General features: G+C 41.2%; 1 protein-coding gene across 2 annotated transcripts; it reads right to left on the reverse strand.

Moving 5' to 3' along the window:
* Window positions 1-2,346: 2,346 nt before the first annotated feature.
* Window positions 2,347-24,536, reverse strand: RNASE12 (ribonuclease A family member 12 (inactive)). Of its 2 annotated transcripts, none has more exons than XM_044765253.2 (2): window positions 24,334-24,536; window positions 2,347-3,027 (listed from the first exon to the last, which is right to left on the reverse strand). In XM_044765253.2, exon 2 carries the CDS (start codon window positions 2,987-2,989, stop codon window positions 2,552-2,554), a length of 438 nt encoding a protein of 145 aa, XP_044621188.2. In that variant the 5' UTR covers window positions 2,990-3,027; window positions 24,334-24,536; the 3' UTR covers window positions 2,347-2,551. The 2 variants fall into 2 exon arrangements, 1 of the variants encoding a protein (XP_044621188.2); XR_011506235.1 differs by lacking the exon at window positions 2,347-3,027 and adding an exon at window positions 11,440-11,784.
* Window positions 24,537-24,905: the final 369 nt, after the last annotated feature.

Raw genomic sequence — 24,905 nt, forward strand, 5'->3', positions numbered from 1 at the left:
CTTGCAATGACACTATTTCAGAAACTTTGAAATATTCCTCATTGCCTACATGAGGTAATCTAATCTCCTGAGGCCAGTTAGTCAAGGCTCTACTTGATCTAATCCCAACCTGCCTCTAAAGGTTTATCTCCCATTATTTTGGTACACAAACCTGCTCTAGTCAAATCAGTGTGACCCACTCTTCTCTGAATACACCATATTCCATCTCTCCATTTTTGCTCCTCTCTTGAATGCCTACTCCTTTCTACCTTGTGAAATCCTTCAAAGCCCCGTTCAGATCCCATTCTTTCTTTGACACATTTTCTCACTACTTAAGTCGACCAAACCCATTTCTCACTTCTCTTAACTTCTTATCATGCACTTCTTATACCACTTATTTGACATTAGTACGGATGGACTTGTACTTTTTATTACATCTGATTTTAAAATGTCCTATATGTGAAATTAGAGCAAAGACCCAATACCAAGAATATTTGAGCCTTAATAATTGGGTTGATTGATTATTGATAGATTATTAAGGATTAAGTGGATGTGCTCATGTGTATGCTTTGAGCACAGACTTGGTGCAGATTAAAGGGAGGAGAAAAGGAGGATTTTGATTGTTTCCTAAACATTGTCTACCATCAACATCAATAGTGAACTGACAATAAGAAAACAGACAATAAGGAGAAAAATAAACAAGAAGAAGAGCAGTGCAGAGATTCCCAGTTCTTCTGAAACATGTATTTCAAGAGGGCAGAATTCACAGCTACCTGGGTTTGATTTGAGCTGCTTGGTGCCCATTAAAAAAAAAAATACCCCCTCCAAACTAGAAATGTCTAAAATGTCACAATTCATGTGAATTAAGCTTTGATCACTGTTGAATGAAAATACTCTCAGGTTAGATTCCATTGGACAATCTCAGTTACTTACACTTTAATGGCAGTACATTTATCTGCAAGATTTTGTTTTTAATGAGAAGGAGGGAGGTTAGGGGAGGAAGGGAAGACAAAGCACTGGGAAAGAAAGAAAGGACAATAAAGCCGAGGGAAGTGATAGGAAAAGGAATCAGAATTCAGAACATAGAATCAGGGCCCTTAAAGGACACATTTCAGTTTCTTCAAACTTTCACCCAAAAGTGATTCCGCTACCGGGACCCAATAAGTCATATGCTAGGGACCACCTGTTCCTAATCAGCGTCTATTCAGATGGCTGAGGGCTCTGCTCCCTTGGTGACATCCTAACTTCCATGAAGACAACAGTGACAATGGGATTCCCACAGAGAAATGGGTAATGAAACTCAGCTGCAAAAGGGCCACCCCAGATGGGTAACCCTTGCCCAATTAAAAGGTTGCAAAGTGTCCTTTGCTCACGATTGTCACCCTCTTCTCTCCACAAATTTAATCAATCAGTTAGAACTTGATGCTTACAAAAGCCAGAGTTAACAGCTAGCATAGGTGTGCCTCTTTTCTGATTTGAACTTGAATTAAGTACAAATAAATAATGCAATAGCTGAAGTCTCTCAGCTGGAAAGACCAGAAAAGAAAGGGCCCTCTAAAGTGTGTGCATTGCCTCTGCCCACTCTAGCTCACTGTATGAGGTTCCAGCTCTCAGTTACAGGACTGAAGTGTCATAGCTCAGAATTAGTGACCCCATAATCTGGCATTTAGTTCCCAGTTACCCCTTATTTCTTACTGCTCCCCTGTACTAACCCTCCCCTCCAACGAGGCTAGTATCTACACTACCTAAGAAATAGAATTGTGGAGTAATAGACCTGGAAAGAACCTTAAAGATTATCTAGTTCAAGCACCTCACTTTACAGATGACGCACATCTGTAATTTTAAATTTTAAATAATGGGATCTGACTGTGTGATGGCACAACTCATGTACCTTGCCTCACCCTAAATCCAACTCAGTCAAATTGGGTCTTGATTTAAAATTCAGATATTTTGTTCATCAGGGACTTTTGCATTGATTTTGAATTTTTTTTTTTTTTTTTTTTTTAGTGAGGAAGATTTGCCCTGAACTAACATCCACGCCAATCTTCCTCTATTTTGTATGTGGGATGCCTCCACAGCAGGGCTGATGAGGTAGTCCACACCCCACAAACCCTTGCTGCTGGAGTGGAGTATGGAACATTAACCACTTGGCCACAGGGCCGGCCCCTAATTTTGGTTTTTTTAAATATTATTTATCTAGATTACGGTGGGGAGGGTGTTGGTTCCCCTTAAATTTTGCACATAAAGTGACTATTTCACTCACTTTACCCTAATCCCAGTCATGTGTAGGATTCACTCTTGGCTCTCATCAAATGACCCAAAGTAAAGGGACAAGGAATTAAGACACATGCAGAGTTTATGGTTTAATTCAGTAGAGTTTTTTTTTATTGAAGTAGAATAAAATGATTCCAGCTCAGTAATACTGGAAGGTTGAATGAATTACCAGTGACTGTCCATTTTACTCAAGGCATTACCCCACATCCACTATTCAGGTGTGCATCAGGAAGAACCAGCACCAGTGCCCTTGCAAGAGGAGAAGAGAGGGTCCCAGACTCAAGCACTGGGTCTCAAGTTATTCAACATATCTCTGGAGATTAACTGGCCCCATGTCATCACAAGTGACAAGAATAAACCCCTCTGTGGGGGAAACGTGGTACCTGCAGGCAGGATATCTGGTGCCTTCAATGAGCTTACAGACTGTCATTTTAAACTTTGTCTTGCTCTGGAAGCATAAAATGGTGGAATTGTTTTGGCAAGCCATCTTATTGGGAGAAGAGCAAATCCTATTGATATTTCGAGGCCTCTCATGGATGAAGACGTGCTCCTTTCTGCAGGCGTTGTCAGGTCCCTTGATGCTTCTTTGTAAGATCATGGAGTTACAGTACCTTACAGGAATGTCACTCTGAGGGTAGTCCACATGCAAGTGCTCTAAGGTTGACACCACTCCTTCGTCGTCCAGCTCATTTTCCCAGAACAGAAGCAGCAGGAAAATTATCACCATTAGTATCATCACGGGTAAGATGTCCTTCACATCTTTTGCTCTAACTCCTATGGAGTAAGAGGAGACAGAAAGTAGCAGAGGGTAATCAGATTCCTCCAGCCCCATCCCCTGACTTTGCTCCCCGATCCTTGGAATATTTTATTTCCTTCTCTCTGCTAATTAAAATCATGCTGCCCCTGCAAGATCCAGGTGGAGGTACAGCTCCCCAAGAAAGCCCTGTCAGACCATTTCAGCTCTCAGAGTTTGGCACTGAACTGTTCTCTAACTATTCCTTTGCCTTGTGTTTGTTTAGCTTCCACAAGCTCCTTGATAGCAGGTTTCTCTTCTCCTATGTCTCCTGAATCCAGCAGAGTGCTTCACACAGAGGTGAACACACAGAAGATGCTTGAATGTACTCATACCTGATTGTTTTATTCCTAGTGCTGAATGACTTCCTTTCCCGTAATGATCTACCCTAATTCCACCCAATTCCGCATCTTTAGTACTGTCTACTACTGTGTTCTTCCCAATTCCTTTTCAATCTCTCCTCCTGTTGATCCTCGTTTTCTCTGTGCTAGCTCCTCTCACCTTTCTTTTTTGCTATAGCTCTCACAGGTAACATATCCTTGTGATCATGGATCTGAGAAAGTCCTTTGTATCTCACTGTTCCCTGGCAATATCTGGTAGGGAGCCAGCTGAATGTGGGGAGGGCCAAAGTGGAAAAAGCAGAAAGGGAGGGGCCTGTAGGGGAGTGTGCTTGGACGTCAGTGGGAAGGAAGAGAAGGTATCTTCAGGGGGAAAGTTGGGTACGGCAGGTCCTGAATGTGTCCTCATTAAACATGCATGAACTTTTCAAAACATTTATTGAAGTCCTGATGTATGCCAGAAACAATATTGTCTATTTTCCAAATTTTCGGTCAGTCCTTACTACAAACCTGTGAAGTAGCTATTATTTCCATTTCATTAATGAAGAAATGAGTTGCAGAAAGGTTCAGGTGGAGATGGGAGATGACAAGAGTAATAAGCATCTCACTTTCTCAATGCTTAACACTTTAACTCCAGGATTAGCAAGTTTCATTCTCACATGGTATCCAGGACAGTTCAAAAACAATTCTCTGACATAACTATTAGTCTTTATAAAATCCTGGGCTCCTGGAGAGTATACCAGTGGTTTCCAAACTCTGCTGAATGCTGGTATCACCTGGGCATTTTTATATGCTACCTTAAGACATTCTGTTTTAATTGGTATTGGGTGTGACCTGGGTTTGGGGATTATTAAAAGCTTCCCCAGTAATTCTAATAGCAGCAAAATTTGGGAACCACTGAACTATGGTATACTTTGGAAACCTACATATAAAAATAATGGATGAGGGTTTGGTAAAAGAAAGTGGCTCAAGGTATTGAGATAGAATTTCTTTTTGTTGCTATCATCTCCTGGTCATTTGATACAGAAATAGGAACGTGGACTTAATTTTACTACTTGTTATCCTGAAATGACTTCTCTTTTAGAGACACAGCTACATAGTCTCCTTTGTACATATCTGTGTCTTTCTCAGTGGTAAGAAGAAAACCATCTTGGGGTGAAGAATGGTCTAGGAAGGACAGATAATCCTGGAAAAGGCTTCAAAGAGTGTGTCTCTTTTTATATACAACAACAACAAAAGCATAATTCCAGACCACAAAAATGAACAACCAGAAGGTTATTATTTACTTTCCAAAACTATCATCCTAGATGTCCTTTCAGAATTCAAACTGTCTTGTTTGGATATGTGTTGCATAATGCCACAAAGATGTAAGTGCATAATTAATTGTTGAAAAATTTTCCAATTGACAGATTTTGATTTGCACACCATCTTGCAGAAACATTTCCATTGTATAAGAAATATATCTACATATTGTAACATGGTCATCACTTCCTGCCAGGACCTCCAAGTAGCTGAATTACAGATGTTATACTAAGTGTACAGGCAGGGAGGCAAACCTTGTTACAAAATTTATCCTCAACTGAGGCAACTAGACCTGTCCCTGCATTTCAGAGTATTATCTTCCTGAAATAGAACTGAGATTGAGTTAAATAGTGCTGGCAGCTTTGGAGAAAACATTCGTAATGCCTAAAACCAACTACGGATTAACATCTAGATACATCATATCGTACATGATACATCACTTCCTCATATCCACAATAAAAAGACAGGAAACTCCAGAGGAGAAAAGTTGTCAAAAATTATGAAAAGCAAGTTTCAGAAGAGGAAGCCAAAATAGGTGATAAATAATGCTCAACTCCATTAGTAATCAAAGAAATGGAAATTAAAATAACAAAGAGATATCAGTTTATAATCATCAGATTATCAAAAATTAAAAAACCTAATATCAAGGCTGACAAAAATGTTAGCAGGCATGGAAATTGGTGTGGTGATACTGGAAAGTAATCTGGAAACATCTGGTAAAATTAAGAATGGGTAAACCCCAAGACCTTGTAATCCCAGGCTGGGCATAGACACCAACAGAGTTCTTCAAGATGGAGCATGTGCAAGGATGTTCATCATGACATTATTGGTGGCAGAAAAGAGCTGTAGGCAACTTAATTGTCCCTCATGAAGGGAATGGATAGGTAAAAGTGTGTTAGATACATAAAATAAAATAATATAAAGCAGTTTCAAATAAGACACTAGATTTACAAATAGCAACATGAATAAAACTCAAAAACAGGGTGTTGTGTGAAAAAAAGGTAAGAACCAGAAAAAAAAATTGTTTTCAGTTTATTTAAATTAAAAACATCCATGCTCCACAACAATACAAAATATTTTCTAAGGATACACAATATCTAAATAGGTTGGAAGAACATGGACTAAGTACTCTAGGATAGATGCTCATAAGTATAAAAGAAATAGAAGCAGGGGTAAGGAATAAAAAGAAAAATAATAAAATTGAGGAAAACAAAAGAAAAGCCTAGCGTGGGCCATAAACAGAATATAATAAACTCAGTTCTGTGTACCTGAAGAAGGAAGGGAGGAAGGAAGGAAAGAGAGAGGATAGGTGATATGAGGAGGAGCAAGAGCAGGGAGAGGAGAAAAGGAAGGAGACAAAAGAGGTGGAGTAGAAGCAGGAGGAGCAGAAAAAGAAGAAGGAGGGGGATGAAGAGGGGGAGGAAGGGGAGGAGTCAGAGGAAGAGGAGGAGGAGAAGGAGGAGGAGGAGAAGAAGGAGGAGAAGGAGGAGGAGGAAGGGGAGGAGGAGGAAGAGGAGGAGGGGAAGAAAAAGAAAGGAAAGGGGGGGAGAAACTGGGCCTATTTTCAGATTATCACATTTGTCCTACAGCTCCCACAACCCTCCCTTTGCTGAGCCTTGGGTCAACTCACAGATAAAGACTACAGGAGGTAGATAGCTGCTAGAAACTAAAGTTGATGTCAGAATGTAAAATACCATTTAGTAATTACCCTGATTACACATTTTCTCAATGAGTTAAGCTGTGCTACTGGATTGCTAGAGACCTACCCAGCTCCAATATTGTCTGATACTAGGCAATGGCATCAAAGTGACAGCCGAGGAAGCGAACACTTACCCTGAGTGCCTTCAGCTGTCATGTATGAAGTTTGAATATGTTGAGGCCACCACATGGAGAGGAGACATGAATAGAGAGATGCTCAGAGAGCTTCAGCTGTTTCAGTTCTCCTACAGGAAACTGTGGAGGTTAGTCATGTCCTATGGATGTGGTTGGCTACCCTTGCAAGGCTTCTGTAATTGCCCAGTGCCATGCCCACCTTAAGGCAGTATAGCAGACTGTGTTTTCCAGAAAAGGGCTATAAAATATTTTCCATCATGTAGTCTCTTCCAGAACCTTGCCACTCTCCTAGCAAGAAGTAGAGTCTATGCCCTTTCCTGAGAAGCTAGGTGGGCTTTGTGCCTGCTCCCACTAATATAGTGTAGGGCAAGTGATCCTATGAGACTAGGTCATACAGCTTCCACCTGGGAGTTTTTCTCTTGAGACATTTACTCTGGGTGCCTTCAGCTGCCATGAATGCAGTCTGACTGTGTTGAGGCCACCATATGGAGAGACCACATGGAGAGAGAGAGATGCCCAAATTGCTCCACCTCTTTCAGTTGCCTGATGCTTAAGTCTTCTTAGCCCAGGTGCCAGACTGGTGAGTGGAAAAGCCCATGAGCTTACTCAGCTCCAGGCACCATGTGAATAAAATCACAAGTGAGACCTTGAGCACAAACTGCCTGGCTGACCTCGGTCACTTCCAGATTCAGGATCAAAATAAACGTTATTGTTTTCAGCCACCATTTCAGGGTGAAGGGTAAAGCAGCAAGCGATAAACAGAATAGGGGGCTCACCACTTTGCCAAATCTCCCAAAGCAAATCCAATTCCACAGAGTTTTTTTAGCAAGTAATAGATACCCCTGAAGTTTTGTTGGATATAGAGTATAGGTTATCACACAAGCGATAATGCAAAACTAGTTTTCAAAATCTCCATCTGCTGTAAAACCCCAAAAGTTCCTTTTAACTCCCCTGTCTCTCTCCATCCCTGCCCTGAGAGCCTCTTCTGCTCCATGTGCCAGCTCTTCATGTCTCCTGGATTCCACCTGCCCCTCCATGCCCCTGCCTTCACAGAACTCCCCCTGTGTCCAAATAAAGATCTTTCCTGAGGATTCATTCACTAAAAACGTCAGTGAAGTATTGTAAGTAATAAACATTTTGCTATCTAGCAGGTATAAATCTTATTCTTCAAACTTGGGCAAGAAAGTTTCATCGCTTTATTGCTTCTCTATCAAATGAAAACTAATTCTGAGTCTGCAGCCCTACTAAGCTGGGGAGAAATTTGACTCATGCCATTATGAATGCTTCCTTTTCCTCCCTAGCTAGGGGCCCAGGGGAATCTGCAAGGCGTATATTCCTGTTCCTTCTCACTACGGGACCTGTATTGGCCAACAGCACCAACCAAGGGACCAACATTCTTATTAGCTTCCCTTATAAAAGCTCTTAGAGTACAGGGTTTAGATCAAGAATCTTGACTCATGGTTGTATTAAGACTTGTTTTCTTAGTCATCTACTACATAAGACTTTCGTCACCCTCCGTGAAGGATTTTTATCATTCACATTTTATTCCAGTTAATAAGTATTTATTGAACACTTACCTATGCCAGACACTATTTTAGACAGTTGGGACAGGTCAATGAAAAGACAAAAATCCCTATCCCCCTACTGACTCTGAATCAATCCCTTAACATGAAAATTGGTAATAAAAATATAAGAATTACACATTTATTCTGCCTTGCCTGTAGGAACTATGTTTCAGGGTAACAAAATAGCTTCCATGTGATGAGATTGCTCTTCTTTAGAGAAGAGCAATAAGTAATAGAAATGAACAGAATGATAAAATTAGAAAAATCACCATTTTATAATCATTAATGAAATTTTTAAGCCAGGAAAAAATTATTTGGTAGGTGGTAGAACTATTAGGAGAGAGTCTGGGGCCCGCCCCTGGCTGAGTGGCTGAGTTTGCGCACTCCGCTTGGCAGCCCTGGGTTTCGCCAGTTCGGATCCCGGCCGCAGACATGACACCGCTTGTCAGGCCACGTTGAGGCAGCATCCCACATGCCACAACTAGAAGGACCCACAGCTAAGATGTACAACTATGTACTTGGGGCATTTGGGGAGAAAAAGCAGAAAAAAAAAAGAAGATTGTCAACGGTTGTTGGCTCAGGTGCCAATCTTAAAAGAAAAATAAAAAAAGAGAGAGTCTCATGGGAAACTGCAATGAAAGATCTGGCTGCCATCACCTAACCATTACTACAAGTGGGAAAACTAGTTATCGCATACCTCTCAATAAGACACCATAGGAAGAAGACAGCACTGCTTAGGAAGTAGCCTTATCAAAAAAAATGAGCCTAAACTAATTAGGCCTTAGATTTAACTTCCAGTTTGGAGGAAAGAGAGGGAAATGAGGCACAAGTTAAATAATATCACACAGAAGCAAGAAGACAAATCCAGAATGTGAGACATTCTGTAGGATGACTAACCAGTTTCTTCAAAAAGTCAGCGGCACAAAAACAAAGAGGGTTGAACCATTACAGGTTAAAAGAATCTTCAGATTTTGATTCTTATTTGAATTTGAATATGGACTGAGCATTAGTTTGCATATTAAGAACATATTCTTACTTTTATAAGGTGTAATAACGGTAATTATGTAGAAAAAACTTTGTTTTTAGATATGTTCAAAAATATATGATTGAAATCACATAATGTCAAGTATTTTCTTCTAAGAAATAAAAAAAGAAGGAAGAGAAAGAATGAAAGTAGATCAAAGAGAGAGGGAGAAAGCAAATGAGGCAAATTTTTGATAATTATTGCCTTTAGGAAGATAAGTGTAATGAGATCCATTACGTTTATTCTCTCTGCTTTTGTGTATATTTGTAGACATTTATAAAAAAATCTTCAAAATTCTTGCTTTCATGGAGCTTACATCTAGTGAAGGGAGACAGACAATGAAAAATAAGCATAATCAACCAATCAATACGTTAGCGTTTTGGAAGATAGTAAATGCTGTGCAACGTTAAACAGGATGATCAGAGTAGGCTTAGCCATTACAGGTTTCCCCCTCTTCCTTTCTAACCAAACCCCAATATGATTTAATAGTTGGGCATGGATTCTGGTGAGTATAAGTCAACCTGGGTAATCTCATTCAAGTGAAGTCAATGAGAAGGGAGGAGTATTCAGCTAGAAGTTTTGGGAAGAATCTGCCTAGAATAAGGATTGGCCACTGTAACAAAGACATCAGATGTTAGGAAGTTATTTCTCCCTTATGTAACAGTTCAAGGTGAGCACTCCAGGGTCTGTTCACACAGTCGTTGAGGAACTCAGAGTCATTCAAATACACCTTTCCAAAACAAACACTTTTTAAAAGAAATTATCTAAGAATCAACTCAACTGTATAATGTGGCAAATACCTATTAGGTTATCTACTCAGCCGTTTTCTGGTGTGGCTCTTCCTCTCTGGCCATAACTTGGTCCATAGATACACCCCTCATCTAACCTGACCAAATTTTCTTGTGACATGAATTTGTAATTCTGAACTGAGAGGCACAGAAATTAGAGTTGATAAGAGTCACGTTAATGGCAGATTCACACCCTAATCTATATGCTCCAGCCTTGTGTCCCTTGAATAGGTCAGGTGCGCTCCTGCCTTACCGTATTTGCTCTGGCTGTCCCCTCTGCCTGGAAGGCTCTTCCTTCACATACACCATGGCTCATTCCCTCTCCTCCTCCAAGTCTTTGCTCAGTGAGGCCCACACAGACCAACTCATCTGAAATTGCAACCCCCACACATGCCTGACCCACACTTCTCTGTTCTACTTTTTCTCTTCTATTTCTTTTTTTTTTTTTTGAGGAAGATTAGCCCTGAGTTAACATCTGCCGCCAATCCTCCTCTTTCTTTTTCTTTTTTTTTTTTGCTGAGGAAGACTGGCCTTGAGCTAACATCCATGTCTGTCTTCCTCTATTTTATATGTGGGATGCCTGCCACAGCATGGCTTGATAAGCAGTGGATAGGTCTGCACCCAGGATCCAAATTCGCAAACCCTGGGCCTTTGACGTGGAGTGTGCAAACTTAACCACTGTGCCTCCAGGCTGGCCCCAATTTCACTTTTACCCTTTAATATATTATCTAATTTACATTTTTATTTTGTTTGTTGTTATAGTCTGTCTCCCCTTCCCCCACCACCACCCTAACAGTAGTCTCCTCTAGGGTAGTGCTCTGAGTGAGACGTGTGCTCACCTGGGGGAAGAGAACACTTTCAACTCCTTGGCCCCATCCTGGGATTCTGACTCACAACTGCAGTGAAGAATGTGTTGTGGTGTAACACTAAGTGCTGGTGTTTAAATGCCTTCCAAACAAGAACACGGGAAGCTTGTCTCAAGATTATTAATAAATGGGGAGATGGATGAAGGAAGAATGAGGAGACGAGGTCACTCGGTTCACCTTATTGACTGGCTGTAGCTTAAGCAGTTGCTGAAAGCGTGTTCTGAGCCATTCTGGATTCTGGTAGCCCAGAATTCTTGTGGTTCCCTTGATTGTATAGCACGGTGCCTGGGAGCCAGTGGCCTCGGGGATTGTTTACTGTACTATATTTGTCTTTGAAAAATGAAGATTATGGAAAGAAAAGTAGTTTATAAATATATAAATATATTTTAATATATAAATCCCCTGGGCCTACAGATAAGGGAAAGAGATCAAAGTGATATATATATATATGGAAACCTTAGACAAATACCTTTAAACAGCCTGATTTATTGTAATTAGCATACTTATTGTTAGAATATATCTATTGATCCTAAATGCCCTTAATCAGCCAAAGCCTTCACCTTATTCCAAGTATTCTTTCTGAGTATCCTTTATTATTTTTCTTGGCTTCTACGTAAATTCCTAGACTATGTGTATGTCCTAGTACACAACTGGTTTTGAAAAAAGGAAAAAGCAAATCTAAAGAGATTATCATTATAAATTTCCCAAATGGCTGCTAATGACAGAAAACTCCAAGTAACAATAGTCTAAACAAGATGGAAGTTTATTTCTCATGTAAAAAAAATTCCAGGACTGGTGAGGTGCTCCAGGGTGCTGACTTCTTCTGTCTCCATGTGCGGCTTCCATGTCACGGTCCAGGTGGACGCTCCAGCCCTAGCCATCATGTCTGCATTCCAGCCAGCAGGGAAAAGAAAAGTACAAAAGGGGCGTGGCACTGCCTTCTAAGGACACATCGCTAAGTTCCACATCCCATTTCCACTTATATCACGTTGGCAATAAATTGATCACATAGTCTCATCCACCTGCAAGGGACACAGGCAAATGTGGGGTTTATTCTAGGTGGATATGTGCCCAGCTAAAACTCTGGTTTCCTATTACTAAGGAAGGAGGAGGGGAAGCAACATTGAAGGACAACTAGCAGCGCTTTTCCTACTTGCCTTCAGACAGACATTGCTCTGGAAAATGGTAATGAGAGTGCCTCAAGAAAAAAAAGTCACGATCAAAAGTTTGAGAAACATTTTTAGTTAAATTCCTTCCCTTGGAAAGTCACAAGCTTGTCAAAGCCAGAAATTCTGAGAAGTCCAACAACAGAGAAGCTTGACTAATTTCATTTAATTCGGGATTTTACAAACTGATCTGAGCATGGAGCTTCATTTGAGAGGCACCACTCAACATTCTAGGGAACAGGGTTCTACGAAATATCAGTTTGGGAAACGCTGCCTAGGGGTAGGAGCCAGAGGTGGTAAACTAGGATCCAGGCATCTGAGAGGGAGCAAAGAAAACAGTTAGCAAAGGAAATGTAACCTAAAAAGCCCCAGTTTTTTACATGTGGGGGATTTCCCTCCTTTTAATATCCATATGATGATAATCCAAGCCCCATCCCTCATTACTACTAGAATCCTAGTTCCCTTCCCCGTGTTTTAGAAGCTCTCTGAGGAGTGGTTTTATCTCTTGTCCAAAACAGATCCTCCAGACTCCCTCTCTGTTCCTCCCTGGCTTCTCATAAGTGCTTCTCCCTCGGGCTGTGACTGTCTCTGGCCTGCTCACCCTCCTCCAAAAACCCAGATACCGGCCCCGCTCTTTATTCTCTAATGAATACTAAACACAAGGATATGGGGTTTAACATACTTTCCAAAAAGTTTTAATTATTGAAGAGAAAAAAAATCGTAACAGATTCATATATCTACTACTCCTAGCATCTATCAGCAGGCTCTTCATAAGGAGTCTCTTTCAGATTGTCCATTTCCTTGGCCATTCGGATGTGAGATTTGCTTATTCATACCTTATTATCCCCTGCTTTAAATCTCCTCTTCCCCAGCCCATCTATGGTGATAACCACAGAGCTTCCGTGGAGGAGGGCGTGGGAGGCGGTGGTCATGCCACAAGAGGGCACTATGGGCACTCTTCTTGAAGATGCATTTTCTGAGTGCTTTGCATAAAATTGAGGAAACGTGAATTGCCCATATGATAAGTGGGAATGGGAGGAGGTTGCAGAGCATATTGGGGAAGGGCTAATGACCCTACTACCAGCCCTCGTCCGCTCCTTAGTCTGCTATTGCCCGGCTCCCACCGATTAAAAAAAAGGTAGGGGAGGTGGTTTGGAAGTGAAATTTAATTAGTAGCCAAAGTATCTTGGCTACTGATTAAAAACAGAAACGTGGGCCTTACCCCAGACCTAGTGAATCAAAGTCTCTGAAGGTAAGGCCATGGAATCTGCATTTTTAATCAGTAGCCCAACTCTGGTGATTACAACACACACCAGTGTTTAAGGATCACCACAATAAATGAGCCCCAAACTGGTAAACAGCATAATAATTTCTAAAGAGTTGTACCCATCCCACAACAAAACTGACTTTTATGGAATACTCAGTACCCCAATATGAAACGGCTGCATCTGGATTACTGCCCTATTCGGAGCTCCCACAAGACAAAGAGTATGTACTTGCCTCACATCACATGACTAGAGCAGCTCCTCAGAGTGCTCCTTCCTGTGACAGTGGGAGGATCTGCCTCCCAAACACACCATTGGAAGAGGAAGGGTGGGTCTGTATTTCTTAGTTATGGTCCTTCCTTCCCTGTGTTCTTTCAGCAATTCTAGAAACCAGTTCATAGGGGAGCCTAGAGATGAGCTGGAGTGATCTGGGTTCCACCAGGGGAGAGGTTCCAGGGTCAAGTGGGGGGAAGTGGCAAGTGAGAATACTCAGCAGGTTGGAAGCAGGGCCAGGTCAGGGATGACGGGCAGTGAAGAAGCTGGGAATACCTTCGATTCAGGAAGGACATTTAAAGTAGAAAGTGCTCTCCTCTGTCCACCATTCTCTAAGCTTCTCTTCCTCCTTCTCTATCACCCAGATGCCACCTTTTAGTGCCTCTCTTAAGACTAAAAGTTTGGAAGTGCTAAGTTGGGATCTGATTTCTTTCCTCCCTCTTCCTTTTCGCTAAGGAGCCGCCTCCCAAACCATTTTCACCTCCTACTCTGGTGTGAAGAACAGTCAGATGATATCTAAGTGGGCCTTGACCATGAGGAAATCTATTCTGGTTCCCACAAACTCTCGGGCAACCAATGTAAGCCCACACACAAGAAATATCTCTAGGTGCCGGCCTGGTGGCTGAGTGGTTAACTTCAGGTGCTGCACTCTGGTAGCCTGGGGTTTGCTGGTTCAGATCCTGGGTGTATACCTAGCACCTCTCGTCTGGCCATGCTGTGGCAGCATCCCACATAGAAGAACTAGAACAACTTACAACTAGGATAGACAACTATGTACTGGGGCTTTGGGGAGAAAAAAAAAAAGAGGAAGATTGGCAACAGACGTTAGCTCAGGGCCAATCTTCCTCATCAAAAAAGCATATTTTAAAAAAAGAAAGAAAAGAAATATCTCTAAGTGCAATGCAGACGGCATGGGACTTTATCAACTCCTCCAGGAACCCTTCTTCAAATTAACCACTTCCCTCTCTTCCTTGAGTCTCTGTATGAAGCCCTCCTCTATGCTTCTTGCTCACAACTTGGTTTTAGGGATCACTATGTAGGTGGTAAAGGGTTTGTTTGACCTTCTTTCCCACATACCGTGTACTTCTGGAGAGCCAGAACATTGTACTTGTTGGCTCCAGCACACTGCCCGGGACTCACAGGCGATCAAAAATGTTTGAGGAGTGGATGAAAGGGTAAAAGACTCCAGATCTTGTCCTTCTTCTGCCACTAACTAGCTGTGTGATCTTGGGACTTCTCAGAGTCCCAGTTCCTTCATCTCTAAAATGGAAGTGGTCAAAAAGAATAAAGAATTTGACTATCCATATTGTCCCTCTCTGCTTTCACAAATGAAGGTTCTGAGCTAAGTTAAAATGACCCCAATGGTCATTAAGATGACAGTTCTCTGGCTACCACGTCTATTCCACGCCACAACCACTAGGGGATTATGGAGATGGTCTCTGCCTCCCAGCCTGGAGTCAGGGTGAGCAAAGGGGAAGTGGGGTGCTGGATCCTGAACACCAGGCTCAGACAGGGGGTGGGGGCTCTGATTCAAGAGTGTGGTGGAGTAGCCCTGTGAAATAGCCTAGGGACAAATATGGCCAAAGGGACACCTTTCTAAATCAAGAAGAATATAATCAAGAATATAAAGAAATAATCAAGAATATAAAAAAGGCATGGAGCATCTCTATTCTGGAGGGGTTCATTGGCTACCTTTGCAGAGCTGTTTCCTAGACAAGCTGCTAACTGAAGGATCTGTGCAATATCTTCACAAGCTTCCGGGTACTCTTCCAACTGCCCTCCCACTACCTCACCTGTCTCCTTGTCCAGGTGAGGTGGACAGACTGGAACAAGCTGCTCCTGATTTGGGCAGGACATGTTCACAATCAGAGGCTATCAATCTCAGCCTTGCAGTTACAGCCCCAGGCTGTGAACACAAGAAGTCTTGTTCTCCCTTGGGGGCAAACCAAGCCATTTCTTTTTTTTGTAATTTTACTTGTATCCCTGAAATGACTGCCACCAGGTGATAGCCCAGGGGAAGCCAGGTTGAAGGGAGGTGGCCCTAAGCGTGTCTAACAGCTACTTGGTAGCCCCTGTCCCTTCGGTTTTCCATTTCTGAGAATGTTTTGATCATAGATAGCATATCTGGCTTTTCATGTGTGTCCCAAGGCTGAGACCTCAAGGGCTTCCTTTGAATCCTCATTGGGGAAAGACCATTAACTCAGCCTCCCCCTGCAGCACCTCCCAGGACATTCAGATCTTTCATACCCTTCCCAGGCTCTGCTCTCTCAGGGCCAATTCCATGAAAATCAGTTAAGATTCCTTGAAAGAAGATGAATGATTGTCCCCTGACCCCAAATAATCACCAAAGAGCTAAAAAGTTCAGATGCTTTTAAAAAAATCCCTTTTGAGAAGCACCCAGCTGGAACAGAATGAGCAGTGGTCTAGGAGTTGTGAAAGCTGGGTTTCTGTCTTGTCACTGGCTCTGCCACTAACTAGCACTGTGACCCTGAGCTTAATTCCATGGGCCTCACTGACCTCCTTTAGAAGTGGCTGGGAGCTGACAGAGTTGGTGAAATGCATGACGTGAAAGCAACTACTAACTTTAGAGTTGATAAAACACATCCAGCCACAACATCCTCTGATACAGGGCTCTGTGCTTGCTTATTAGAAAGCTGAAATGGGGCTCCTATGGCTTTTGTCAACCCTATTGCACCACAGTAATCTTTTTAAAACACAGATCTAGTTCTGTGCCCGTGCTATCCAGCCTCATCTCACTTAAACTGTGTCAGTGGCTTTTCATAAGTCTTAAAATAATAACCCTAGTCCTTACCTCTGTCTACCAGGCCTTGCATAGAAAGCCCCACCTCAAACCACTCTCCCTCTCTCTATATCCTTCCATACACTCCTCTTTTCAGTTCCCTGAACTCATCAGGCTTCCTTCCAACTCAAGGTTTTTAATATCTAGTTCTCCCATTATGGGTTGTTCCTTACTCCACTCGCCTCTCCCATTCTGCCCAGTTAAATCCTGTGTGTTCCCACTGAGCACATCAGCAAAGAAATGGAAGATATAAAAAAAAAAATCAGAAATGAAGAATACAATACTCGAAATGAGAAATTCACTAGAGGGATTCAATAGCAGAGTAGAGGAAGCAGAAGAATGGATCAGCAAGCTAGATGAAGACTAGAGGAAATCACCCAAGCAGAACAGAAAAGAGAAAAAAGAATTAGACAGAATGAGAACAGTGTTAGGGAACTCTGGGACAATATCAAGCGTGCTAAGATTCGGATTATAGGGGTCCCAGGAGAAGAGAGAGACAAAGGGGCAGAAAATTTATTTGTTGAAATAATAGAGGAAAATTTTCCTCACCTGAGGAAGGAAACAGACATCCAAGTTCAGGAAGCACAGAGAGCTCCAAACAAGAGAAGCCCAAAGAGGCCCACACCAAGACATATTATAATCAAAATGTCTAAAATTAAAGACAAAGAGAGAATCCTAAAGGCAGCAAGAGAAAGGCCACAAGTGACATATAAAGGGAAGCCCATCAGGCTGTCAGTGGACTTCTCAGTCGAGACCCTACAGGCGGGAAGAGAATGGCACGACATGTTTGAAGTGCTAAAAGGAAAAAACCTACAACCAAGAATACTCTATCCATCAAGGTTGTCATTCAGAATGGAAGGAGAGATAAAGAGCTTCCCAGACAAGCAAAAATTAAAGGAGTTTATCATCAAGAAACCAGTTCTACAAGAAATGCTGAAGGGACTTATTTAAGTGGGAAAGCAATGACCACAAATAAAGATTAAAAAAAATTATCAAAAAAACCCAAAACAACAACAAAAAAAACAGGCAATAAAATCACTTGTAAGGTAAAAGTATAGTAAAGGCAGCAGATCAACTACCTGTGAAGATAATATGAAAGTTAAAAGACAAATGTACTAAAATCACCTATTTCAATGATAAGAGGGTAATGGATAGACACACACTAAACAAAAGACTATATATGATGTGAAAAACATATAATGTGGGAGGAGGGGTGTGAAAAAGTAGAGCTTTTAGAAAGAGGTCAAGCTAAAGAGTCTATCTACTCAATATAGACTGTTATATGCATAGTATATTAAATAGGATCCTCAAGGTAACCACAAACCAGAAACCTATAACAAGTAGGAAAAAAAGTAAGACAAAAGAAATCGAACATATTACTAAAGATAGCCATCAAACCACAAGGGAAGAGAGCAAGAGAAAAAGAAAGGAACTGAGAAGAACTACTAAAACACCCAAAAAAAAGAAAAAGTGACAAAATGGCAATAAATACATATTTATCAATAGCTACTTTAAATGTCAATGGACTAAATGCTCCAATCAAATGCCATAGGGTGGCCAACTGGATAAAAAAAACAAGATCCATGTATATGCTGCATACTAGAGACATACTTCAGACCTACAGACACTCACAAACTGGAAGTGAAAGGATGGAAAAAGATATTCCATGCAAATGGCAAAGAAAAGAAAGAGGGGGTAGCAATACTTATATCAGACAAAATAGACTTTAAATCAAAAACTGTAATAAGAGACAAAGACGGGCACTACATAATGATAAAGGGAACAATCCAACAAGAAAATATAGCACTTGTAAATATCTACACACCCAACATAGGAGCACCTAAATATATAAAGCAATTATTAGCAGACGTAAGAGGAGACATAGACAGTAACACAATCATAGTAGGGGACTTTAGCACTCCACTTACACCAGTGGATAGATCATCCAAACAGAAGATCAATAAGGAAACACTCGCCTTAAAGGACACATTAGACCAGGTGGACTTAGTAGATATATACAGAACATTCCATCCAAAAACCATAGAATACACATTCTTTACAAATGCCCATGGAACATTCTCCAGGATTGACCACAGTTAGGCCACAAAACAAGTCTCAATAAATTTAAGAAGATCGGAATAATACCATGCATCTTTTCTGACCACAAAGGTATGAAACTGGAAATCAACTACAGAAAGAAACCCAGAAAAGCCACAAAAACGTGGAGATTGAACAAAATGCTACTGAACAATGATTGGGTCAATGAACAAATCAAAGAAGAAATCAAAAAATTCCTGGAGACAAATGAAAATGAAAACACGACATGCCAAAATCTGTGGGATACAGCAAAAGCGGTTGTACGAGGGAAGTTTATAGCAATTCAGACCTATCTCAACAAAGAAGAAAAATCTCAAATAGACAATCTAAAAGTGCACCTAAAGGTACTGGAAAAAGAACAACAAACAAAGCCCAACATCAGCAGAAGGAAGGAAATAATAAAAATCAGAGCAGAAATAAATGAAATACAGACTAAAAAAACAATAGAAAAAATTAATGAAACCAAGAGCTGGTTATTTGAAAAGATAAACAAAATTGACAAACCCTTAGCTAGACTCACCAAGAAAAAAAGAGAGAAGGCTCAAATAAATAAAATCAGAAATGAAAGAGGAGAGATTACAACGGACACCTCAGAAATACAAAAGATAATAGAAGAATACTATGAAAAGCTATATGCCAACAAATTGGATAATCTAGAAGAAATGGATAAATTCTTAGAAACATACAACCTTCCAAAACTGGACCAAGAAGATGTAGAAAATTTGAATAGACTGATCACCAGTAAGGAGATCAAAACAGCAATTAAAAACCTCCCAAAAAATAAAAGTCCAGGACCAGATGGCTTCCCTGGTGAATTCCACCAAACATTCAAAGAAGAATTAATACCTATCCTTCTCAAACTCTTCCAAAAAATTGAAGAGGAGGGGAGGCTTCCTAACTCCATCTATGAAGCAAACATTATCCTGATATCAAAACAAGACAAGGACAACACAAAAAAGGAAAATTGCAGGCCAATATCACTGATGAACATCGATGCAAAAATCCTCACAAAATACTAGCAAATCGAATACAACAAATACATTAAAAAGATCATACATCATGATCAAGTGGGTTTCATTCCAGGGATGCAGGGATGGTTCAACATCCGCAAATCTATCAACGTGATACACCACATTAACAAAATGAAGAATAAAAATCACATGATCATCTCAATAGATGCAGAGAAAGCATTTGACAAGATACAACATCCATTTATAATAAAAACTCTAAATAAAATGGGTATAGAAGAAAAATACCTCAACATAATAAAGGCCATATATGACAAACCCACAGCCAATATCATTCTCAATGGAGAAAAACTGAAAGCTATCCCTCTAAGAACAGGAACCAGACAAGGATGCCCACTGTCACCACTCTTATTTAACATAGTATTGGAAGTTCTAGCCAGAGCAATCAGGCAAGAAAAAGAAATAAAAGGGATCCACATTGGAAAAGAAGAAGTGAAACTGTCACTCTTTGCAGATGACATGATTTTATATCTAGAAAACCGTAAAGAGTCCACTAAAAAGCTTTTAGAAATAATAAAGGAATACAGTCAAGTTGCGGGATACCGAATCAATGTACAAAAATCGGTTGTGTTTCTATACACTAACAACGAAGTAACAGAAAGAGAAATTAAGAATACAATCCCATTTACAATTGTAACAAAAAGAATAAAATACCTTGGAATAAACTTAACGAAAGAAGTGAAAGATCTGTACACCAAAAACTATAAAACATTGTTGAAAGAAATCGAAGAAGACACAAAGAAATGGAAAGATATTCCGTGCTCATGGATTGGAAGAATTAACATTGTTAAAATGTCCATACTTCCTAAAGCAATCTATCAATTCAACATAATCCCTATCAAAGTTCCAACAACATTTTTTACAGAAATAGAACAAAGAATCCTAAAATTTATATGGAACAATGAAAGACCCCGAATAGCCAAAGTATTCCTAAGAAAAAAGAACAAAACTGGAGGTATCACACTCCCTGATTTCAAATTGTACTACAAAGCCATAGTAACCAAAACAGCATGGCACTGGCACAAAAACAGACACACAGATCAATGGAACAAAATTGAGAACCCAGAAGTAAACCCCCATGTTTATGGACAGCTAATATTCGACAAGGGAGCCAAGAGCATATGATGGACAAAAGGAGAGTCTCTTCAATAAATGGTGTTGGGAAAAATGGACAGCCACATGCAAAAGAGTGAAAGTAGACCATTCCCTTACACCATGCACAAAAATCAACTCAAAATGGATTAAAGACTTGAATGTAAGACCCGAAACCATGAGACTTCTAGAAGAAAACATAGGCAGTTCGCTCTATGACATTGGTTTGAGCAGCATATTTTCAAGTCCTATGTCTGACCGGGAAAGGGAAACAAAAGAAAAAATGAACAAATGGGACTACATCAAACTAAAAAGCTTCTGCACAGGAAAGGAAACCATCAACAAAACAAAAAGACAACCTAACAATTGGGAGAAGATATTTGCAAACCACATATCAGATAAGGGGTTAATATCCAAAATATACAAAGAACTCATACAGCTCAACAACAAAAAAACCAACAATCCAATTAGAAAATGGGCAAAAGATCTGAACAGAGATTTCTCCAAAGAAGATATACAGATGGCCAACAGGCATATGAAAAGATGCTCAACATCATTAGCTATCAGGGAAATGCAAATCACAAGTACAATGAGGTATCACCTCACTCCGGTCAGAATGGCTATAATTAACAAGACAGGAAACAACAAATGTTGGAGAGGGTGTGGACAGAAGGGAACCCTTGTTCACTGCTGGTGGCAGTGCAAACTGGTGCAGCCACTATGGAAAGCAGTGTGGAGTATCCTCAGAAAATTAAGGATAGATCTACCATATGATCCAGCTATTCCACTGCTGGGTATTTATCCAAAGAACTTGAAAACACAAAAGCATAAAGATTCTTGCACCCCTATGTTCATTGCGGCATTATACACAATAGCCAAGACTTGGAAGCAACCCAGGTGCCCATCAAGGGAAGAATGGATAAAGAAGATGTGGTATTTATACACAATGGACTACTACTCAGCCATAAGAAAGGATGAAATCCGGCCATTTGTGACAACATGGATGGACCTTGAGGGTATTATGCTGAGTGAAATAAGTCAGAGGGAGAAAGTCAAATACCATACAATCTCACTCATAAGTAGAAGATAAAAACGACAAAAAAAAAGAAACACATAACGTTGGAGATTGGACTGGTGGTTACCATTGGGGAAGGGGGGAGAGGGGAGGGCAAAAGGGGTGATTAGGCTCACATGTGAGGGGATGCACTATAATTAGTGTTCGGGTGGTGAACATGATGTAATGTATACAGAATTCGAAATATGATGTACATCCGAAAAAAATAAATAAAAACTAAAATAAAAAAACTCATTAAGCAAAAAAAAAAAATCCTGTGTGTTCCTCCTTTCCTTAGACAAGCCTTCCCAGCACCCCCAGCCTTGCAGTTTTGCTTGCATAACAGCCTCTGTTTTGCTTGCATAACAGTCTGTACTTTTCCTCTGTGGCCTTTACAACTAGCATAATAAAGTAATTATACTTCTAGTTTTTTAAATATTATCAGATTGTTTCACGAGGGCTGAAACCACATCTGTCTGGTTCCCTGCAGGAACCTCTGTTCCAAGCACAGCACCCGGAACACAGCAGATGTCCAACACATGTTTGCTCAGTGAATATTCGGTAAATATTGATTGAATGGATGAACGAATGAGTGAATGACCTAAAAGAACTGTATTTTGCTCCTTAACAATAGTATCAAAAAGCCATTCTTTGTAAAGCTCAGTCCTTTTTGATACTTTTTGTGGGACCCTGTAGCACCATATGGACATAGGACCAGAAAGATCAGTGAAAGGAACGAAAACTGTTGATTCACCTCTAATTACTACCCAAGGCCTTAAATCTATGATTGTCCCTCTGAACTCCTCACTTTAGCTGTTAAACCAACTCAAGAGTTTTTCTAGTGAGTACTAGTTCGGTTTTCCACTTTCCCACTGTATCTATGGGATCCATTTATCTTAAATAGTTCAGCTTAATTCCATGAACACCATCTCCCTGGACAATAACGTGACTCTCTCCCCTATAAGTTCCACCTCCATATCATGCACACAGAAGGATCAGCAAAAAGTAATGAGGTCCCTAGAAATTAACATTTAATCTATAAGCTCTCCTTTAAAACTGTACAGGAAGACCCACGGTAGTATCTGATTTTTCCACAAGGGGGCACATTCCAGTTTAATCTCAGAGCTCCTGGGATCAGAGACGCTGCTTATTCTCGCATGTTTTGTGACCAGCGGAGTTTCTCACCTCCAGTTCCACATAATCTTCTCAGCATCCCCTCACATCCCAGCAATGTTTCCTTAGAACTCATATTCACAGGGATCCCTCATCACAAAACCTAGTCAAGTGAAGTTGATGAAGTCCTGTTGGCAATACGGGTCCTTCCCTAACCTTAGTTTTCCTCTTTGTTTCCTGTTGTGGACTTTTATTCCTCAGCTCATAAAATCAGTTATGTTACAGACTCTTACAGATTGCCCCTGCAGTGTGCAACCCTATAGTGTGACCCCAAACACCATCTGGTTCAGAATTTTCTGAAAGTCGTGAACACCTGAAGCAGCCTTGCACTTAAGCAGCTCTGCCTTAGAGCAAGTTTGCAACAGAAGTCGATGGCACTGATGCCCAGTTTACAGCTCCCGAGGGCATGCGTTCTGCCTTCATTTACATCCAGTTGGAAGAACTTTTCAATGCTACTTTAAAGCATTTATAGGTCCACAGTGTGGCCCAACAGGAGAGCTGCCACAGAATATTTTCCAGGCATGGCCCCCTCAGCCTTTCCCAGAGGATGGGACACTGCAGGAGCACCCTATTCACGCCCCCAGTACCTCCAGGCTCCCTGTCTCCCCCAGTGTCACAGGGTCAGGTATCCCTTAAAAGCCTGGATAACTTTTTGATTTAAAACAACAATTCGCACAATTCATTAACCAAATATTTATTGAGTATCTATTAGGTGCTAAGAACTGTTCTAGCCTCTGAGACGTCGGCTGTGAAAACACCCTGTTCTCACGGGGCTTCTGTTCTAGTGATGGGGGAGGGAGAATGAGTAAAACAACAGCAGCAGCAAAAGTCAGGTGGTGGTATGTGCAAAGAAGAAAGTAGAGAAAAGGGGATAGAGAGCAAAGGAGGTGGGTTCTATTGCATATGGAGTGATCAGAGAAGTCCTCTCTGATAGGTAACATCTGAGCAGACATCTTAAAAGCAGTGAGGGATTGAGCTATGCAGGTATGAGGGAGATAAGACTCAAGGCAGACAGAAAAGCACATGTAAAGGCACTGAGGTGGGAATTTCTGAGGTGCACTAGAGCCTAATGTATTGGAATGCAGCCAGCAAAGGGAGAGAGTGGTAGGAGATGAGGTCAGAGGAGTGAGGGGAATCCAAGAAGTGGCAAAATCATGTAGAGAATTTTAAAGCCATAGCAAGGAGTTCTGATTTTATGCTGAATGAAATGGAGATGCACAGAGGATTCCAAGAAGAGCTATGACCAACTCTGACCTAGGTTTCAACAGGATCATTCTGTCTGCTCTGTTAATAGACTGAAGGGCACAGGGACTGAACAGGGAGACCTGCTCAGTGGCTACTGCAATAGGGCAGGTGGGAAATGGTGGTGCCTTGGATTATAGCGGTGGTGGTGGAGGTGGGGAGAAATGTTTGCATTCTGGAAATATTCTAAAGGTACAGCCAACGTCATTTGTCAAAGAATTGAATGTGGGTTGTAGGAGAGAGGACTAAAAGATGATTCCAAGATTATTTGTGTTCCGCCACACACCCATCTGGGCGAGCAGTCTGGGATAGGTTGCTGAGAGACCAAAGAAGATCCAGAGACAGCGAATGAGACATATGGGCTTAATAGGAGTTACTTACAGGGAAGGTCCAGTGGTGGCCGGCTGGACAGCAACGTGCTCCTGCTACCACCCCCCTGAGAGACGCTTGCTTAAGTAGGAGAGGAACAAAGCCTGCATGCTTGCCAAGGGGGATCATCCCTTTATGACCTGCATTCCAAGGACCAGAGCCCCCCCGGAGGGCCAACGTGTTCCCTCAGACCGAGAGGGTCTTTGTGCTAACTCTCCCACAGAAAGCAGCTGGGTTGGCCAAGCCCAGGACTGTCACCATGGTGAGTGCTGGCCTACAGCCCAGACAGGAGCCTCAAGGACACATGGTTTTTAAAGGGGCACACCAACTAATGCCCCTACAATTTGTTTCACAGTTCTTCCAAATATCTGAAGAGGTTCTAGAAGTTAAATACTCAGCAACATAGCTAAGAGTGAGGTGAAAAATACCTGTGACTTCTAACTCTGGTTCATTCGGTGCTGAATACCCAGCAGGGAGGGAGGGAGTGGGGGTGAAGGGCTTGATCCAAGGGTAGGGAATAAAAGCCACCTCCCCCCAACACGCACATATCCACATATCCCCCTCAAATAAAGCAGGCTGAAACA

Source organism: Equus asinus, chromosome 2, assembly GCF_041296235.1.
Source record: "Equus asinus isolate D_3611 breed Donkey chromosome 2, EquAss-T2T_v2, whole genome shotgun sequence".
NCBI lineage: Eukaryota > Metazoa > Chordata > Mammalia > Perissodactyla > Equidae > Equus > Equus asinus.